General features: G+C 50.3%; 5 protein-coding genes across 5 annotated transcripts; 3 read left to right on the top strand and 2 right to left on the bottom strand.

The window, feature by feature from the left end:
* Positions 1-471: 471 nt before the first annotated feature.
* On the top strand, positions 472-1,476 carry ASPVEDRAFT_51511 (uncharacterized protein; the record flags this gene model as incomplete). The annotated part of the gene is made up of 1 exon (XM_040814485.1): positions 472-1,476. One exon carries the CDS (start codon positions 472-474, stop codon positions 1,474-1,476), a length of 1,005 nt encoding a protein of 334 aa, XP_040666053.1.
* Positions 1,477-2,304: 828 nt separating this feature from the next.
* Positions 2,305-4,103, bottom strand: ASPVEDRAFT_27032 (flavin monoamine oxidase family protein; the record flags this gene model as incomplete). Its single annotated transcript, XM_040809972.1, has 4 exons — positions 2,305-3,383; positions 3,438-3,829; positions 3,876-3,913; positions 3,972-4,103. 4 exons carry the CDS (start codon positions 4,101-4,103, stop codon positions 2,305-2,307), a joined length of 1,641 nt encoding a protein of 546 aa, XP_040666052.1.
* Positions 4,104-4,847: 744 nt separating this feature from the next.
* On the bottom strand, positions 4,848-7,429 carry ASPVEDRAFT_149252 (uncharacterized protein; the record flags this gene model as incomplete). Its single annotated transcript, XM_040808195.1, has 17 exons — positions 4,848-5,090; positions 5,145-5,214; positions 5,271-5,420; positions 5,483-5,506; positions 5,561-5,662; positions 5,716-5,889; positions 5,944-5,985; positions 6,041-6,066; positions 6,118-6,224; positions 6,271-6,401; positions 6,447-6,534; positions 6,581-6,643; positions 6,687-6,783; positions 6,842-6,945; positions 6,994-7,097; positions 7,150-7,283; positions 7,331-7,429. 17 exons carry the CDS (start codon positions 7,427-7,429, stop codon positions 4,905-4,907), a joined length of 1,701 nt encoding a protein of 566 aa, XP_040666051.1. The 3' UTR covers positions 4,848-4,904.
* A 524-nt stretch (positions 7,430-7,953) lies between these two features.
* ASPVEDRAFT_149251 (phytanoyl-CoA dioxygenase family protein) lies at positions 7,954-9,597 on the top strand. The gene is made up of 9 exons (XM_040808194.1): positions 7,954-8,092; positions 8,140-8,237; positions 8,281-8,363; positions 8,417-8,534; positions 8,595-8,696; positions 8,759-8,870; positions 8,936-9,014; positions 9,081-9,181; positions 9,260-9,597. The coding sequence occupies exons 1-9, from the start codon at positions 7,960-7,962 to the stop codon at positions 9,370-9,372; spliced, it is 939 nt and encodes a 312-aa protein (XP_040666050.1). The 5' UTR covers positions 7,954-7,959; the 3' UTR covers positions 9,373-9,597.
* A 2,415-nt stretch (positions 9,598-12,012) lies between these two features.
* cdcA (phosphoprotein phosphatase CDC14) lies at positions 12,013-13,983 on the top strand (the record flags this gene model as incomplete). The annotated part of the gene is made up of 3 exons (XM_040817103.1): positions 12,013-12,061; positions 12,150-12,678; positions 12,735-13,983. The coding sequence occupies 3 exons, from the start codon at positions 12,013-12,015 to the stop codon at positions 13,981-13,983; spliced, it is 1,827 nt and encodes a 608-aa protein (XP_040666049.1).
* Positions 13,984-14,433: the final 450 nt, after the last annotated feature.

Raw genomic sequence — 14,433 nt, 5'->3', positions numbered from 1 at the left:
CGAGATGGGCAGAGGGAGCCAAGATGGGAGCAGAAGCGACGGTTGTTTCGGCAGGACGGAGACTGGGGATTAGTTGGGGCGGTGTTGGCCGGCTTCTGTCGCCTTCGGTGCGTGACTTGCGAGTCTTCACTTCACCACTCAGGAACACCTGCTCTTCACTCCTCGACTCCCCCTTTCACTCTCCCTGCTTGCTACTTCTTCCCGCCTCCCTTCACCGAACTTTCGGGTCTCACTGGGCCAACGACTCGAGGGGCTTGCCGCGTCCAAGGAGGAAAAGGTTTTTTTCCACGCCCTGACCATCTTGGGCCGCTACTTAAGAATTCGGACACCAACTATTCCCCTTGGGTTCGGCTCCAGAAGTTTCAGGAAGAACCTTTTTCTTCTCTCTCCCTCCTTCACCCGCGATGCAGTCCGTTTAAACACACTTCTAGGTCTCGTCCGGACACTGAAACAGAAAGCGAGAGCGTAACCATGGAAGCGTCTCCGAGTCGCACGCGCCCGGGGGGCCTCATGCTTCCCAGTCCCGTGGATTCGGTCGAGTCACTCGCCTCCAGCTCCTCTGGTTCACCCGCGGTCGACGACGTCGGCGAGCCAGGGCGCTCGGGAAACGTCATGATAACATTGTCGCTCACACCCGATCCACCTACTTCTGCTCCGAGTCGCCCGCCGCTTCCCCGTTCCCACATGCGGTCGCGATCGCTCGCAGACGATCCTGGCATACCGGCCATGATCCGCGCCCACTCCTCTCCTGGGCTGGACTCGCGGGGGAGATATATCTTTGTCAACGGTCGGGGAGCGCCCACGAATATGGCGGACAGCAATACACCCAAGCGCTATTTGCCGTTGCAGCTGTCGACTGCAGACTCGTTTGAGCCGAGAATGCTCCATCGGAAGAACATCTCGGAGACGATATCAGAGCACGCGGAGCTGGATACTTCAGCGTCGTCTACGTATTCTCCGGATCTCAACCCATCCTCTTCGCCAGTCCCGTCTTATAGTACGCCGCGGATGGGTCGCCGACGACCGTCATCGCCTTTACACTTTCCGCACTCTCCCTCGAGCCAGCTCCCAACCAGCCCGTCCTCCACGCACTCGTCACCTTTCCTCGGCTCCCGATACAATGAAGCTTTCCCATCTTATTCAACATCGTCTGTTTCCTCTATGCCCTCCACGCCGACGAGCCTCCGATCGCGCAGCCCGAGTATATCTTCCCTCGAGACCATCCCGGACATTCCCGATGCCGAAGCGGCAGCTCTTGAATCGGATCGCATAGCTGCGTTAAAGGCTGCAGCGGACAGGGCAGATGACGCAGAGGCTACCAGCGGCTTGGGTCGACGGCGGGGTGTTTCAGACATGTCCGCACCGTCTTCTCTTGCAAATGCGCGCACGGCCTCAGGCACATACCGGAAACGTTGGAGTGTGTGCGGAGCCGAGCGTCGGCAAGACCTAGATCTTGAAACAATATGGGAGGATTGAACTGGTGAATCTGATCCACGCATTGTACTATATCACCACCCTATGCCCATGCCCATGCCAATGCCCGTTGGAGGCAAGAACTTGCGTCGCGATTCCTCCCGGCGGCTACCCCAACTCATATCCATTATCACATGCACCGAACCCAACGCCGGAGAATCACGCAGGACCGTTGATTCTCTTTTGTCTCGCTTGTTTTCGTCCTTCCACAGTAGTCGGCTCATTCCAGGAGTTCAGTTATCAGTCGGCGCTTCGTTTCTATTTCCGGGTCTGCATTCTCGTTCGCGCTATTTCAGTTTCAGCAATATCCACGTTTCTTTTCTTCTCTTTTCTCTTTTTCTTTACTTTCGTTCATCGCTTTGTGATTCCCCACTGCCACTGTTTCGGGCGCATCGTTATAGGGTCTCGGGTCTGCGATTCTGGGCCGGGCTGGGTGGTTATTTCGTTTCCAACTTCAACTTCAACATTAGTGCATTGTATTCTATACATGCAATTTGCGCGAAATTACATTTGTACCTTATCCAAGAGATGGAGAGACGACTCAAATGAATGGCAGGGGGTTGGTATCGTGTTGTGTAAATATTATCAACGCCTTTTTTTAACTGAGTGTATAATGATATCACCACATATTTACAGTGACTTCCTACTGACTGATATATTCGTGCCGTGTAAATGGTATAACAGTCGAGAATCTCAAACATGTACTAGTAGGAGCCAGTATTGTAACATATATATATATATATATATATATTGTTTTTTGAGTATTACACCAGCAGCCTTGATGAAAATATATACCCTCGTATCCCAGCATCCCAACATTTCCACGGCCTGTTACTTAACCTCCTCCGCCCCACCCCCCCGACAAGCACAGGCACTAGGCAAACTATCATCCCTCCCAACACGTTCAACGCCGACACACCCAAGCCCTACCAACGCACAAACCTCCCTAGCAACCCTCTCCCCACTCCAAAGCGCCCCCGTCGTCGTCCCCAGCGCCACAAACGGCGCCGTATGCTCGCCCGCAAACCACACGCCGCGCTCAACGCCCATCCCTGCGCGCAGGGCCTCGATATCCTTGTCGCCTTCTTCCAGGCCGGTCTGGAAATTGGCGTAGCTGCCGTTTCCGGCGTAGGGGTCTGATTGCCAGCGTGTGGCGAGGATGGAGAGAGGGGTGCAGGAGGGGGAGGTGGGGGTGTAGTTTGGGAGGAGGGAGTAGAAGGGGTGGAAGAGGGTTGTTAGGAAGTTGTAGGCTGGGGTTGAAGGGGGGTGGGCTTCGTTGGTTTGGGGGGTTGTGGGGGATAGGGAGGTGAGTTTGTTGACGATGTATGAGGAGCAGGGGCCGTATGTGTAGAAGAGGAGGGTTGGGTGCGCGGCTCCGTCCGGGAAGGGGGCCATGGAGAAACATTCTTGGTCCCAGGGAATGTCGGCTGGGTGGTCTTTGTGGTAGGAGGGGTTGAGGAAGTGGGCTAGGTTAAGGTTGCTGGTATGGCCGTTCGTGCCGTTGCTGGTGGTTTGGGTTGGCGCCGTGCCGGTGAGTGGAGGCAGGGAGACGGGATTGCTTGTTGCAGAGTGCCAGAATGCTTCAGGGAACGTGATGTAGACTTTCTCCAGACGGCCGTAGGAGATATTGTCGATGGCGCTGGAAAGGCGCGGGGGCAGTTTCGGGGTGAAGGCGGATTTGTTGCGCTTGAGCCAGCCCAGGGGACAAGTAACAACAACTTCATCGAAGACGTGGCTTTCACCGTATTCAGTGGTTAGTGTGACTTCGCGACGGGTGCTTGTTCCTTGAGTGTCTGGATTTGAGTCGACCTTGGTGATGGGTTGGTTTAAGCGGATGTCTGCATGTTGTAGAGCGCTATTTGAGACGTGTTTGAGGATGTCTTTATATGTTGATGCGACGAAGTAGTTGGCTAGTTGGTCAGCAAATAAGACGTTTAACTATGCGATGGGAATAGAAGACCTACTTCCATCTATTGCTTCCTCCAAGTTGAAGAATTTAAGACTTTGCCTGTCGACAGGGTCTCCGACATATGCGCCCCAAAGTCTGGAAGACTCAATGACCAGATTCTTCTCTTCCGCGCTCAGATCCATCTTCTCAAGACGCTCGCGGATAAAATCAAGCAAACTCCTCTCAGCCGGAATATCATCTTGGTGGGCGTTGCTATAGTTGAACGCCTCCTGAATGATCGTCCACAAGATATCCGAGATTTTCTCAGCAACGCGGTCGTCCATAACGCCTCCGTCAGATGTAAATACAAGCTGACCCCCTTCAAAATCATGCACCGTTGTTCCAGTTGCATTGGCAATATTAAGGATCGGGTTTTCCCCGGCTCCATGAATCCAATTTGGGCCCCTTCTAGCGATCAATTTCCGCCCTTAAGAGAGACACGGGGATAGCATACATATCTACCAGATGGTCGCCAACCTTGGTCTGATGTACCTATGGAGTATATTAGTGCTAGTTCTCCTTGCTTGGTCTTAGGTTGATGGATACTTACCCTCCCTCCAACTCTATTGCGCGCGTCGAAGATGGTTACCTTCGCGCCGTTCTGGATAAGGATGTCGGCGCATCGTAGGCCTGCCAAGCCAGCCCCGATAATGGCCACATTGGGTTGTTTGCTCGGTGCCATGGGCCTGTGGAAAGTAAAGTACTTTCCTTGGCTGTGAAGGCTGGAAAACCGGCAAATAGAAGCTTAGTATGGCTCGTTGTATAGCGCTGCGGAGTCAACACCCTGGTTGGCGTGCAGCTCGACGAGTATTTCAGCAGAAGCTGGACTCTGATATACCTGTTTAAATGTAAGCAAGACGCATATATACAGGGGCATAACTGATAAAGTTACGAAACGTGGACGCGAAGCTTATCTGGACAACCTTAGGGAGCCCCACTACCATGAGTCGGCCGCTCGTCCGAGAAGCCAAAAAAAAAAAAAAAAAAGGCAAATGGAAAAAAGAAGCCAAGCAGGATACGGGTCAAAAAACTTACTAAGTGAAAAAAAGTGTTGGCTTTACAAGGATCGAGAACAGACCTCACAGGACAGTATATGAGGTTGGATGAAGAGGAAGGGAGCTCCTTGTTTTGGGTCCGATGGAGCAGTCCAGATTCCAGTGTCCACAGTGGCTGGACCACCGCCTGCTCGCCAGCACGTGCAGTCGCCCGGCATGCTCATTGAGCTGACCCTTGGCAGAACCTAACAGGTCTGGTTTGAACGTCGTGTTGATGCAAAAGGGGGTTGGAGCGCTTATCCTGGTGTTGTTGTTGAAGTTGGCAGTTGGAAGCGAGTTGCCTCCAAGACGGATGTGCATCACTTTCAACGTTTTTACGGTATAATAATTTCGAAAAAGAAATTCAATTTATATTTCCTATATAAATCACCAAGAAAATCTCAAGAACCAGAAGACGACCACCCTGCTCTTATGGACAAGACTGCCAACTAGAAAATCTTCGCCATAATCCTATCCTTCGTAGTGATAGGCACAGACTCGCGCTCTTGTTGATAATGCTCTGTCAAAGAATCAAAGAATTCCAACCCCGAGCTCAGATCAACATCCTTGCTCCTGTGGAAAGGCGTACGCTTGAAGACCTTCCAGCCAATGCCAATTACACTGGCGAGGGCAATCTACAGATAAAATAAATGTTAGCTATGACGAATTGTCATGGAGAAACAACATACAATCCCATAATTGAAGATAAAAGTTGATACTTCCCAATTGCCATTGACGAAGACGGCGTATCCTTGAATCCTGATGTAGAGTAGAATTTAGCATATCCCATATTTTTTAAGGAAAAGAGTACGTACCAGAGAAATATAAATGCCCAGAAAAACGCCCAGTAGCCTGCGTAGGGCTGGAGCTTTGAGACACTAGGTAGAAAGGTATTTCTGTCGATTCCTTGTGCTTTAAGCGCTGCGTTGAATCGGATCCACGTAAAGGATATGACGGTCCAGTTGCTGTTAAGTAGTTAGTTGAACAGAGAGTTTACTTGATAATGTGGGAGGTTGGGGATATGTACAACATAGTAGCAGCAGTACAGAAACTAGACGAGCAATTATGTTAGAAAAGGCTAAACCCAATAACTTGAGCAACGTACTTCAGAATCCAATTCAGCACTTTAGCACTACTGGAGCCTAGAGCGAGATATGCGAGGCAACTAAGTAGCATGACTACAATGACAGCCATGTACGGCACGCCCCTATCACTGGTCAGCAACCTTTTTAAATTGTTGATGAGGGTATATCAACACACCTTTTATTCAACCGTCGAAGGAACTTCGGTGCTCGTCCGTCTAAAGCAAGGGCATGTAGACTCCGCGAAGCGTTGAATGTATACGCATTTCCAGCCGAGATAATTGTTGTAAGCAACGCGGCGTTGACGATCGACGGCAGGACTGGGATTTGTAGGCGTTGCATCGAGATTACACTGTGAGATTAGACGAGTTCCCTCATGAGTATATGTGCAGCGTTGGGTACTAACTATGGGGATCCGCCGGCATAGCTATCTGAGCCGTTTGTGAGACTGCAATTATAAGTATTTAGTATCCATGAAGTCTGGTTAGAGGATAGAGTCTCACATCTGATCGTCATATGGAACTAGAATCTATGTACACATCGTAAGTATATCGGAAGCTGTAAGAAGGAAATGACTTACTCCAACGCAAAGACAGCCACCGATAAAGAAGACAATAAGACGAGTCATGATAGTGCTGAATGCCCGTGGTACGGTGCGACGGGGATCTCTTGATTCTCCAGCGATCACTGCATGGGATTAGCTAGGAAGCATTTCGGGTTGCAGCTTGTTCACTTGAGATGTACTCTGGCCCCCCCATGCAGAACGCAGCGACGCTAACCGCATTTACAAACGACATCAGACGGTTTGAGGGGTCGGCACCGGCCCATGGTCCAGGGTCTCTCCAGTAGCGGAAACCGAATCGACTGTATAGTGTCATGGCCAGCTCAGTAACTGCGGAGTAGACTTACTCGTGCATAGGGTTCCCTCCAAGCATTACCACGATGGTGTATACGATGAGACCAGTAGCTAATAAGACTTTGCCCAAGGCGAGCCAGACTGAATTGTCAGTCAAGTCAGGCAGGTGAGACACTGCATAACTTACACTCAGCTTCTCCGAACAGGTCAGCTCGGTATACATTGATCGCCAGATAAAGAACGAGTGAGACTAATATGTCAGTAAGATAGCACCAAAGCATTTAGGAACATACTTGATATTAAAATGGCAGGTGACTGGTTATATCCCCAGTATTCAACAAGCGTGTTGATAACCGTGGCCTCGAAAATGACAAAGGATGTCTGCGCAAACTGAGAGGCCATTAGCAAGGGCATCGTGGAAATAATCATATAATCATATAGTACTAACAAAGTGATTATAACCAACCGCCACCCCGAGCGCAGGGTCAACCATTCGACCTGCTAGACGGATAAAGGCCCCGTCTAGCGGAAGCAAGCTGACAATCTCAGTCTCTAGACTCTTTTAGCACTAAACACATAAGCGAATATGCATATACTCACGGCACTGAGCCACAGAGAATACAACAGAAGCCCAGAATACAAAGCCGAGAAAAAGACAGAGCGGGCCGGACATTACCCCAGAGCCTATTCCAACGAAGAGAGCGCTATAGATTGTCAATGCCATCACATAGGTATAAAGTAAGTCTTGTAACTAACGCTCCAATGGATCCAGCAATCGCAGTAAGTTGGATCTGCCTCGGATTTAGTCGACGGTGGTTCACGGCTTCCCTGATGGCTGCGCTCAGCTCTGTCTCGCCGGACTTGGATGGCTCTTCGGGGCTCTCGGGTTCCTGCAACATGTTAGTCGGATATCAAGTAAGTATAAGAGATGACTAACAAAAGACACCTGTCCAATATCAACAGAGTCTGCTCTCGGCATCGAGTTCTCTTTTTTGGGCGACTGCGCGCCACTGCTGGGAATCGCGGAGTTCTCCATTGCGCTGGTTGTGCTGTTGAATATAGGTATAGTGAAACATGACCGGGGAACCGTGTTTATATAGCAGATCCGTCACTGGGGAGTTATAGCGTGTACTAGCCAGTGAAAATTGAGATAATAACTCGCAGCGCGGGGGAACGCTAGGGGTATTCGCCGAGATCCCCAGCTGTGAGATAACGCCCGCATCTGGAAGAGACCAAAGCCAACACGACCGGCCCGGTTTTACAACCGGTAAATAGATAAAAGAAGAAGGTTTATTGGGGTAGGTACTGCAAAACGGCTGAGAACTTCAGGCGATCGAGGGTGCTGATAGGGGGAGATCGGGGAGGGGGTGCGGCATGAATCATTTGTAGAGCCATAATGCACTATCGGAGTCCCACATTGGCGATAGGAGGAAGGTCCAAGATATCCCTGCAGGAAAAACCGGTCCGGGTATAGACATGTTACCCTGTGACTCATGTCTGGCTCTCTTTAAACAAGCTCGATTCCAACTTTGTTGTTGCTCAGTATCATCCCTAATAGTCATCACCATGGCGCCCTCACTTGTCACTATCGACTCCTCCGAGCCTCTCGAGAAGATCATCAAGATTATTGAAAGAGATGGCGGTGTCATTGTCTCCAATTTTTTATCTCCAGAGCTATTGCAAGAGTGCATGACAGCGAGTGAGTTATCACCATCCACCTCGAGGACAACTAACCAACGCATATAGTCGAGCCATTCTTCCAGGGCCGCAAAACTTACAACTCCAAAGCCACTCACGAGGAACTCGGCCCTGACTTCTTCCCAGAGGGCTCGCAGCGCGTCTACGTACGTCCGTGCCTCGTCATCAGGACATACCTAACCTTCCCAGGCTCTCCTAGCCAAGATTCCAGACCAACTCAGCAAGATCGTACGCCTTCCCGTCTGGCAAGGAATTATGGGGCAGTTCCTGAAGTATGTATATCACACCTGCGGTTTTCCAAATCGTAATACTGAAGCATGACAAGTGACGAATTCTCATCATACACCGGTGAGCGACTCGTCCCCCAGAAGAGCGGGTACATGCTCGCTTCCACTGCAGCTCTTCGCCTGGTTCCAGGAGCCAAGCCACAGCCATTACACAGGGCAAGTCTTATACCCCATTGACTCTAAATACATGACTGACTCAGGTATCTTCTCACTCAGGACCAAATCGCCTACCAGACCCGACCAGACCCAAACAACCCATTCTTCACCCCCATGGTCGGCTGCTTAATCGCCGGATCCAAGAGTACCTACGAGAATGGGGTAAGCTGCTTTGTTTGAGGAAGTTTGCAAGCTACTGTCAACTGACAATGGATTACATCCAGGCCACCGCCGTAATCCCCGGTAGTCACCTCTGGGGCGCCGAGCGCATGCCTAAGGTTGAGGAATGCACGTATGCAGAGATGGAGCCGGGCTCTGCACTCTTCACTCTTGGTTGTAAGTCTACCCCAACCAAGGGCCAGCCTACTCCAACCCACTCTTGCTATGACTGACTCGTTCAGCAACCTATCACGGCGCAGGCGAGAACAAATGCGACAAGACAGACCCGTTGGCTCTCCGCACGCTCTTTGCCGTCTTTGGGTATGATAAGCACCCACTCTTATACAGTCTGCAGCTATGTTTAAGACGCTAACTCCTTGTGTCTAGCCAGCGGGACTACTTCCGCCAAGACCAGGAGGAGATTCTCTCCACGCCTATCGAGGTTGCCAGGAGACTGCCGGATGATATTCTGCGGATTGCTGGGTATTGTATGTTACGCCTCTCACTGCTTCACATTATTGTATTGTATTGCACGAAGTAAAGCTAATGCAGTGTCGGGCTACCAGACAAAGCGGTTGGGGGAGTCGGATACGTAGAAGACCACCAGAGTCCGGTTGAATTCTTGCATAGGAGTGATCTTGGGACAGGCAAGTTTGGGGTTGCGAGTTTGGCTGTTTAATTATTTGAGTCAATTCCAGAGGTTTTATTTTTGTTTTATTTTTATTCGACGAGTCGAGCGGATTGAGATTGATCGATATCTGCGCTGTATTGTCGTATTGAGTTAGGGCTTTCGGGTATCGGCCCAAGCCCCTAGCCCCCGAATTTGGGGAATGCTGACTCGCGTGGCTGGGGTAGTTGAGGATGACTGATACGATGGATAATTAATTAGCAATACGGAGCCCAGTATTGTGCCTTGAAGACAGAAGAATTCGTTGACGAAACGTATATACGTAGTATCGTAGCTGGTAGACCCTACCACTCTCGGATACCTATGTCCGATCCAAACTGCCAGTATCAGGAGGGGCCATGTCCAGATAAGACCGAGTTCGTTCCTAGTCCATAAAGAAAAGCAGGTCCACCAGTCAGATCAAGCACTCTTGGACCTTCCCTCCGTCGGGTTTGGGTTAGCGGCGCCTATCAATGTAGGCAATTTATGCGGGCTCGGATGAGGAGTCAAGCCAATAGGGTAAATTATAGGTTAGGTCAGACTTCCTACCAGGCCACCAGGTATGCTGACACTGTCAAATAAGGTATGAATGGTCAGGTGTATGAATGACCAGCTTCAGTCACGCTAAGATGATGATCAGGGAATGGCTGGCTAAAACTACATAAGGCCTACAGGATCATTAGTATTGTCATGATAGCACTTATGTATTACTATATGCCCCATAATAACTGAAACGGTTGTCTTTGTGTATCTACAAGGTTAAAATTATTTAATACTATTAAACAAACCTGGTCGCATTCTAAAAACTGCGAGCCCTAACCTTGGAAGGAAGCAAATAACGAGGTATAAACTCATCGCAATCTTAAGCCGAGGGCCCATAATCAATCTTGTAAAAGGTACAAATGTATAGACTGGTTTTGACCATATATTTGCTTCCTCTAGCATACAACACGCGGAATCGTATTGTCCGAGGGCTTAAAATTGTGACCATTGACTGCTACTCAATTCTTTCCAAGACAGCCGGAGACACCAACACATCGGCAAAGGATATCGAGACTCTGCCAGCATGTCAGTCGAGGCGATAAGTAAACCCGGCGAGTAAAGCTCCAGCCACCGCTGGAGCCGTGCTCTTCTAACGCAAAGAATCACCAGGCGCTCCGGCTCCCAGCTCACTATCCGAGCAGAAGTAGGACAAGACATGCAGCTAATCCGGTACCGGCTGGGTAACCACTATCCTAAATAAACTTAGCAAAATCGACTTCGAATTCGAGAGCAGTTCAATTTCAGGACCACGGATACCACGACCATGTAATGTAAGACATTCATTTCCCATGCATTGCTCATGTGCTGCGGAATTTCCATCCCCACTATTCCCAAACCCAACCTGATTCGGCGCCTGTGTCGGGCTAGAACTTTGGCCGCAGGCTCTTCTCGCGAGTTTTCGCCGCCTCATAAATATTGGGGCCATGGCCGCCTCGGCGATTATGCCATTGTTTGGAGGTGGCACTCTGACACCGGTGACGACAACCGTGTTTCACCAGGGCGGCTCGATCCTTGCGGCGCAGTGCGAAGTATCAGGGTGCCGCTTTACGGGACTAAATTGACTTACCCTCTTACTACGTCGATGGGTAAAGCAACTGGGTTTATCTGGGAGGTTGGGATTCCTGATGGACGACTGGTGCTGAAGACGGAGTCTCTATATAGTGGTCGACCCTGAGCCTATCAAAGGTTTACCGGGCTGTTTATGCGCCTTTGGAAGGGGAACGGCTGCCGGATGGGTGTCGCTGTGGGAACAGTTTGTATTGCAGGAGTAGGGAGTTTTGTTGTTGCAACTACTATTGTTTGTAGTTATATGGGGCCGCGCATGTAATATAGGACGGTGATATATATCTTGTTGCGGGAGTGACGATGTTTAAAACTGTTGATGTTTTCTATGGACAAAACAGCGGCACCGAGGCAATATCTTCAATGAAGACATCAAATTAAGCATAATAATCATTAAGCATAATAATACTAGGTTGAAATTCAAAAGTTCTCTTCACCTTGACATTCACAGTGTTGGTATTTATTATGTTTGCATGTTTGCAGCTGGCATGTGGTGATTACATAATTGTTGTTGAAATACACACTGCTGCCTCAGGCACCATGTTGTCCTGTCAACGGCGGACGCTAGGCCCGTTTAGTGGCACCACAACATAACAGGAGTGACAGCAGCCAATCAGCGGGAGGCGCCGCTGCAACGGTCTCCAGCTTCTCTTGTCGGCCTCGAGATCATCTCGCTGCGGAACATCCTTTTCTGTCCAGCTTCTTCTCCTCTCTCCCTCGTGAACATCCTGTCAATCTCTGCATATTTTACACACTGTGTATCCTCTTCCTCGTGGAGCACCGCCGTTCCTATCGTTACAGTATTTGCAGCGCCGCGTTGCATCTTATACATACATTACCCGTCTGTTTGGAGAATTCAACCGGACCATGACTGTTTAGATTGACTGTTTTGATATATCTTCAACTGTCAACGAAGCCTCTCCACTGCTTCGAAATTGCAGAATACTGGCCACAAGCGACACATATCGCTTCTGCTGTCTCCCACCTGACTGCCTTTGTTATTATTTTGCAACATTGTTTTAGGTGGCGGATCGTCTCAACGTCAACATGAGTGGACATGGTGCTGGCTATGGCCAGGTCATTGAATACATCCAGGGTTAGTTTGACTTGATCTGCGCGGCCTGTTTGCTTGGGAATACCTGGGCATAACTGTTATTTGGGTGGCTTGCTAATTTGGACATTAGACCGACTGTACCTTGCCTCCTATGACCACCCTCCGGATGCGAAAACCCCCTTTCCTTACCCCTCCGAGCAGCCGAAGTCCCCGAGCAAGCGGCGGACACAAGCAGCGAGTCCAAGCAAGAAACGAAGCCCTGTCTATTTCACCGTCGATGACACTCTCCTTTACAACTCGTTCCACGCAGACTTCGGGCCCCTCCACATCGGTCATCTGTACCGCTTTGCCGTTCACTTCCATGACCTGCTCGGCGACCCCGCGAACAATGACCGCGCTGTAGTCTTCTACTCGCGGACGGATGCCAGAAGTCGTGCAAACGCGGCCTGCTTAGTTGCTTGCTACATGGTCCTGATTCAGTCTTGGCCACCCCATCTTGCACTGGCGCCCATTGCGCAGGCGGACCCTCCGTACATGCCGTTCCGCGATGCCGGTTACAGTCAAGCGGATTTTATTCTGAACATTCAGGATGTTGTATATGGTGTTTGGAGAGCTAAGGAGCAGGGCCTGTGTGGGTTGCGGGATTTTAGCCTTGAAGAGTATGTCTTGAGGCCGTTGAGTTTAAACTTTGACAGTATACTTACTACTGCTCCAGATACGAGAAGTTCGAACGAGTCGACATGGGAGATTTCAACTGGATCAGTCCCCAATTCCTTGCCTTTGCCTCCCCACAACACCAGCCAGTGGCTCCAGTTCCTCGAGATTCACCAGAATTTGCCGCTTTGCCATCCTCCGTATCCGAGCTTGCCTCCTGTCGACTACCTCTTCCTTTCAAAAACGTTTTGGCGCACTTTGCGACCCGCGATGTCGGTTTAGTTGTACGACTGAACTCCGAACTTTACTCGCCGTCCTATTTCACCGCGATGGGAATTTCTCACATCGATATGATTTTCGAGGACGGAACCTGCCCGCCACTTCCGTTGGTCAAGAAGTTTATCAAGATGGCCCACGACATGATCAATATCAAGCACAAGGCGATCGCTGTACACTGCAAAGCCGGTTTAGGGCGCACAGGCTGCCTGATCGGAGCCTACTTGATCTACCGATATGGATTCACAGCCAATGAGGTCATTGCCTTTATGCGCTTTATGCGCCCTGGTATGGTAGTTGGTCCACAGCAACACTGGCTGCACCTCAACCAGGGATCTTTCAGAGAGTGGTGGTACGAGGATTCCATGAAGGAGAAGCTTGCTCAGCTACAACCCAACCCCGTCACACCTGGGCGTTCACCGGCCAAACATCGCCCAACCAACGGAGCTGTTACAACCCCACCAAATAATGGACACTCAAAGCGGGCCGCACTCGGCGAGATCGATCACAATGAGGCTGGCGCGGTCAACCCTGAGGAGAACCTTCCGGCTCCCACACCAGGGCAGCCTCGCAAATCCCACAGGAAAGATTCCCGTCATCACCCTTACTCTCGGACCGCATCAGGAGGTCTTGCTGTTGACAAGGAAGCAAAGAGAACCAGCGAGAAGAATAGCAGACAGAGCAGCGATAGCTGCGAGAGTGAAGAGGAGGCTCAACTTCGAATGCTTGCCAAGCGCTCATCAAAGTCGCCCGCCGCCTCACCAGGACAGCGCTCCATCAGTTATTCAGCAACCGTCACTGCCAGCTATACCCTGAACGATGACATCCATGAGGACAGAGAGAACTGGGGCGGCCCGACGCAACCTGTTCCGAAGACCCCGGTCAGCAGCAAGTCCACCGGTGCCCCTATCTCTGTCAGCAAAGTGCGGTCCAGTTCTCGCCGGACTACCGAAAGCCGCAGCGATTCCAGAGGTATTCGGAAACAGAGTGGCCGAATCGGCAGCTCCGGGAGTCCCGTGCGCGTCAAAGCCTAATGGAAGCACGATCTGGCATCGATGAATTCTGAGCGCTTAGCCTTGTCTTTGATGATAACCGACTTACAAAATTCTTCTGCTACTCTTCATTCTGCCGCCGCTTTTTGCCGCCGCTATATTGCCCATAAGCGCGGAGATGAGATAATTCTTGCATACTTTTTGCCCTTGCTACTTACTATATCATATCGCGTTGTTCCCGCCTCTGATTGCTTCCTTTGGGAACGCTGTTTGTTTCTATTCTTGCGATTTCAATTGCTCTGCGGGTTGAGTTGAGGCGTTGTTTGGTTGTGATGCTTTTCTCGTCTACCTATACCTCCATGGTGGTTTGGGGCATGTGATGTGTCTGTTCATATACGATGTACGTCGACATGACAATTTGGTTTATGACCTTTATTTATTCTTGCGTAGTTCACCAGTAGAAGTACCATCCGGTATCGCGATCACAGGTGC

The sequence above is a fragment of the Aspergillus versicolor genome (genome assembly GCF_001890125.1).
Source record: "Aspergillus versicolor CBS 583.65 unplaced genomic scaffold ASPVEscaffold_3, whole genome shotgun sequence".
In the NCBI taxonomy this organism is placed as follows: domain Eukaryota; kingdom Fungi; phylum Ascomycota; class Eurotiomycetes; order Eurotiales; family Aspergillaceae; genus Aspergillus; species Aspergillus versicolor.
Note: the sequence above shows the minus strand (reverse complement) of the source record. Positions and strands in the feature narration are given on the sequence as shown.

Excerpts from the sequence above, each read along its gene's own strand:
- ASPVEDRAFT_149251 (XM_040808194.1), top strand. The coding sequence starts at position 7,960 with ATGGCGCCCTCACTTGTCACTATCGACTCCTCCGAGCCTCTCGAGAAG. Across the intron at positions 8,535-8,594 it reads AGCCACAGCCATTACACAGG|GACCAAATCGCCTACCAGAC; the intron begins GCAAGTCTTATA and ends CTTCTCACTCAG. Across the intron at positions 8,697-8,758 it reads AGAGTACCTACGAGAATGGG|GCCACCGCCGTAATCCCCGG; the intron begins GTAAGCTGCTTT and ends GATTACATCCAG.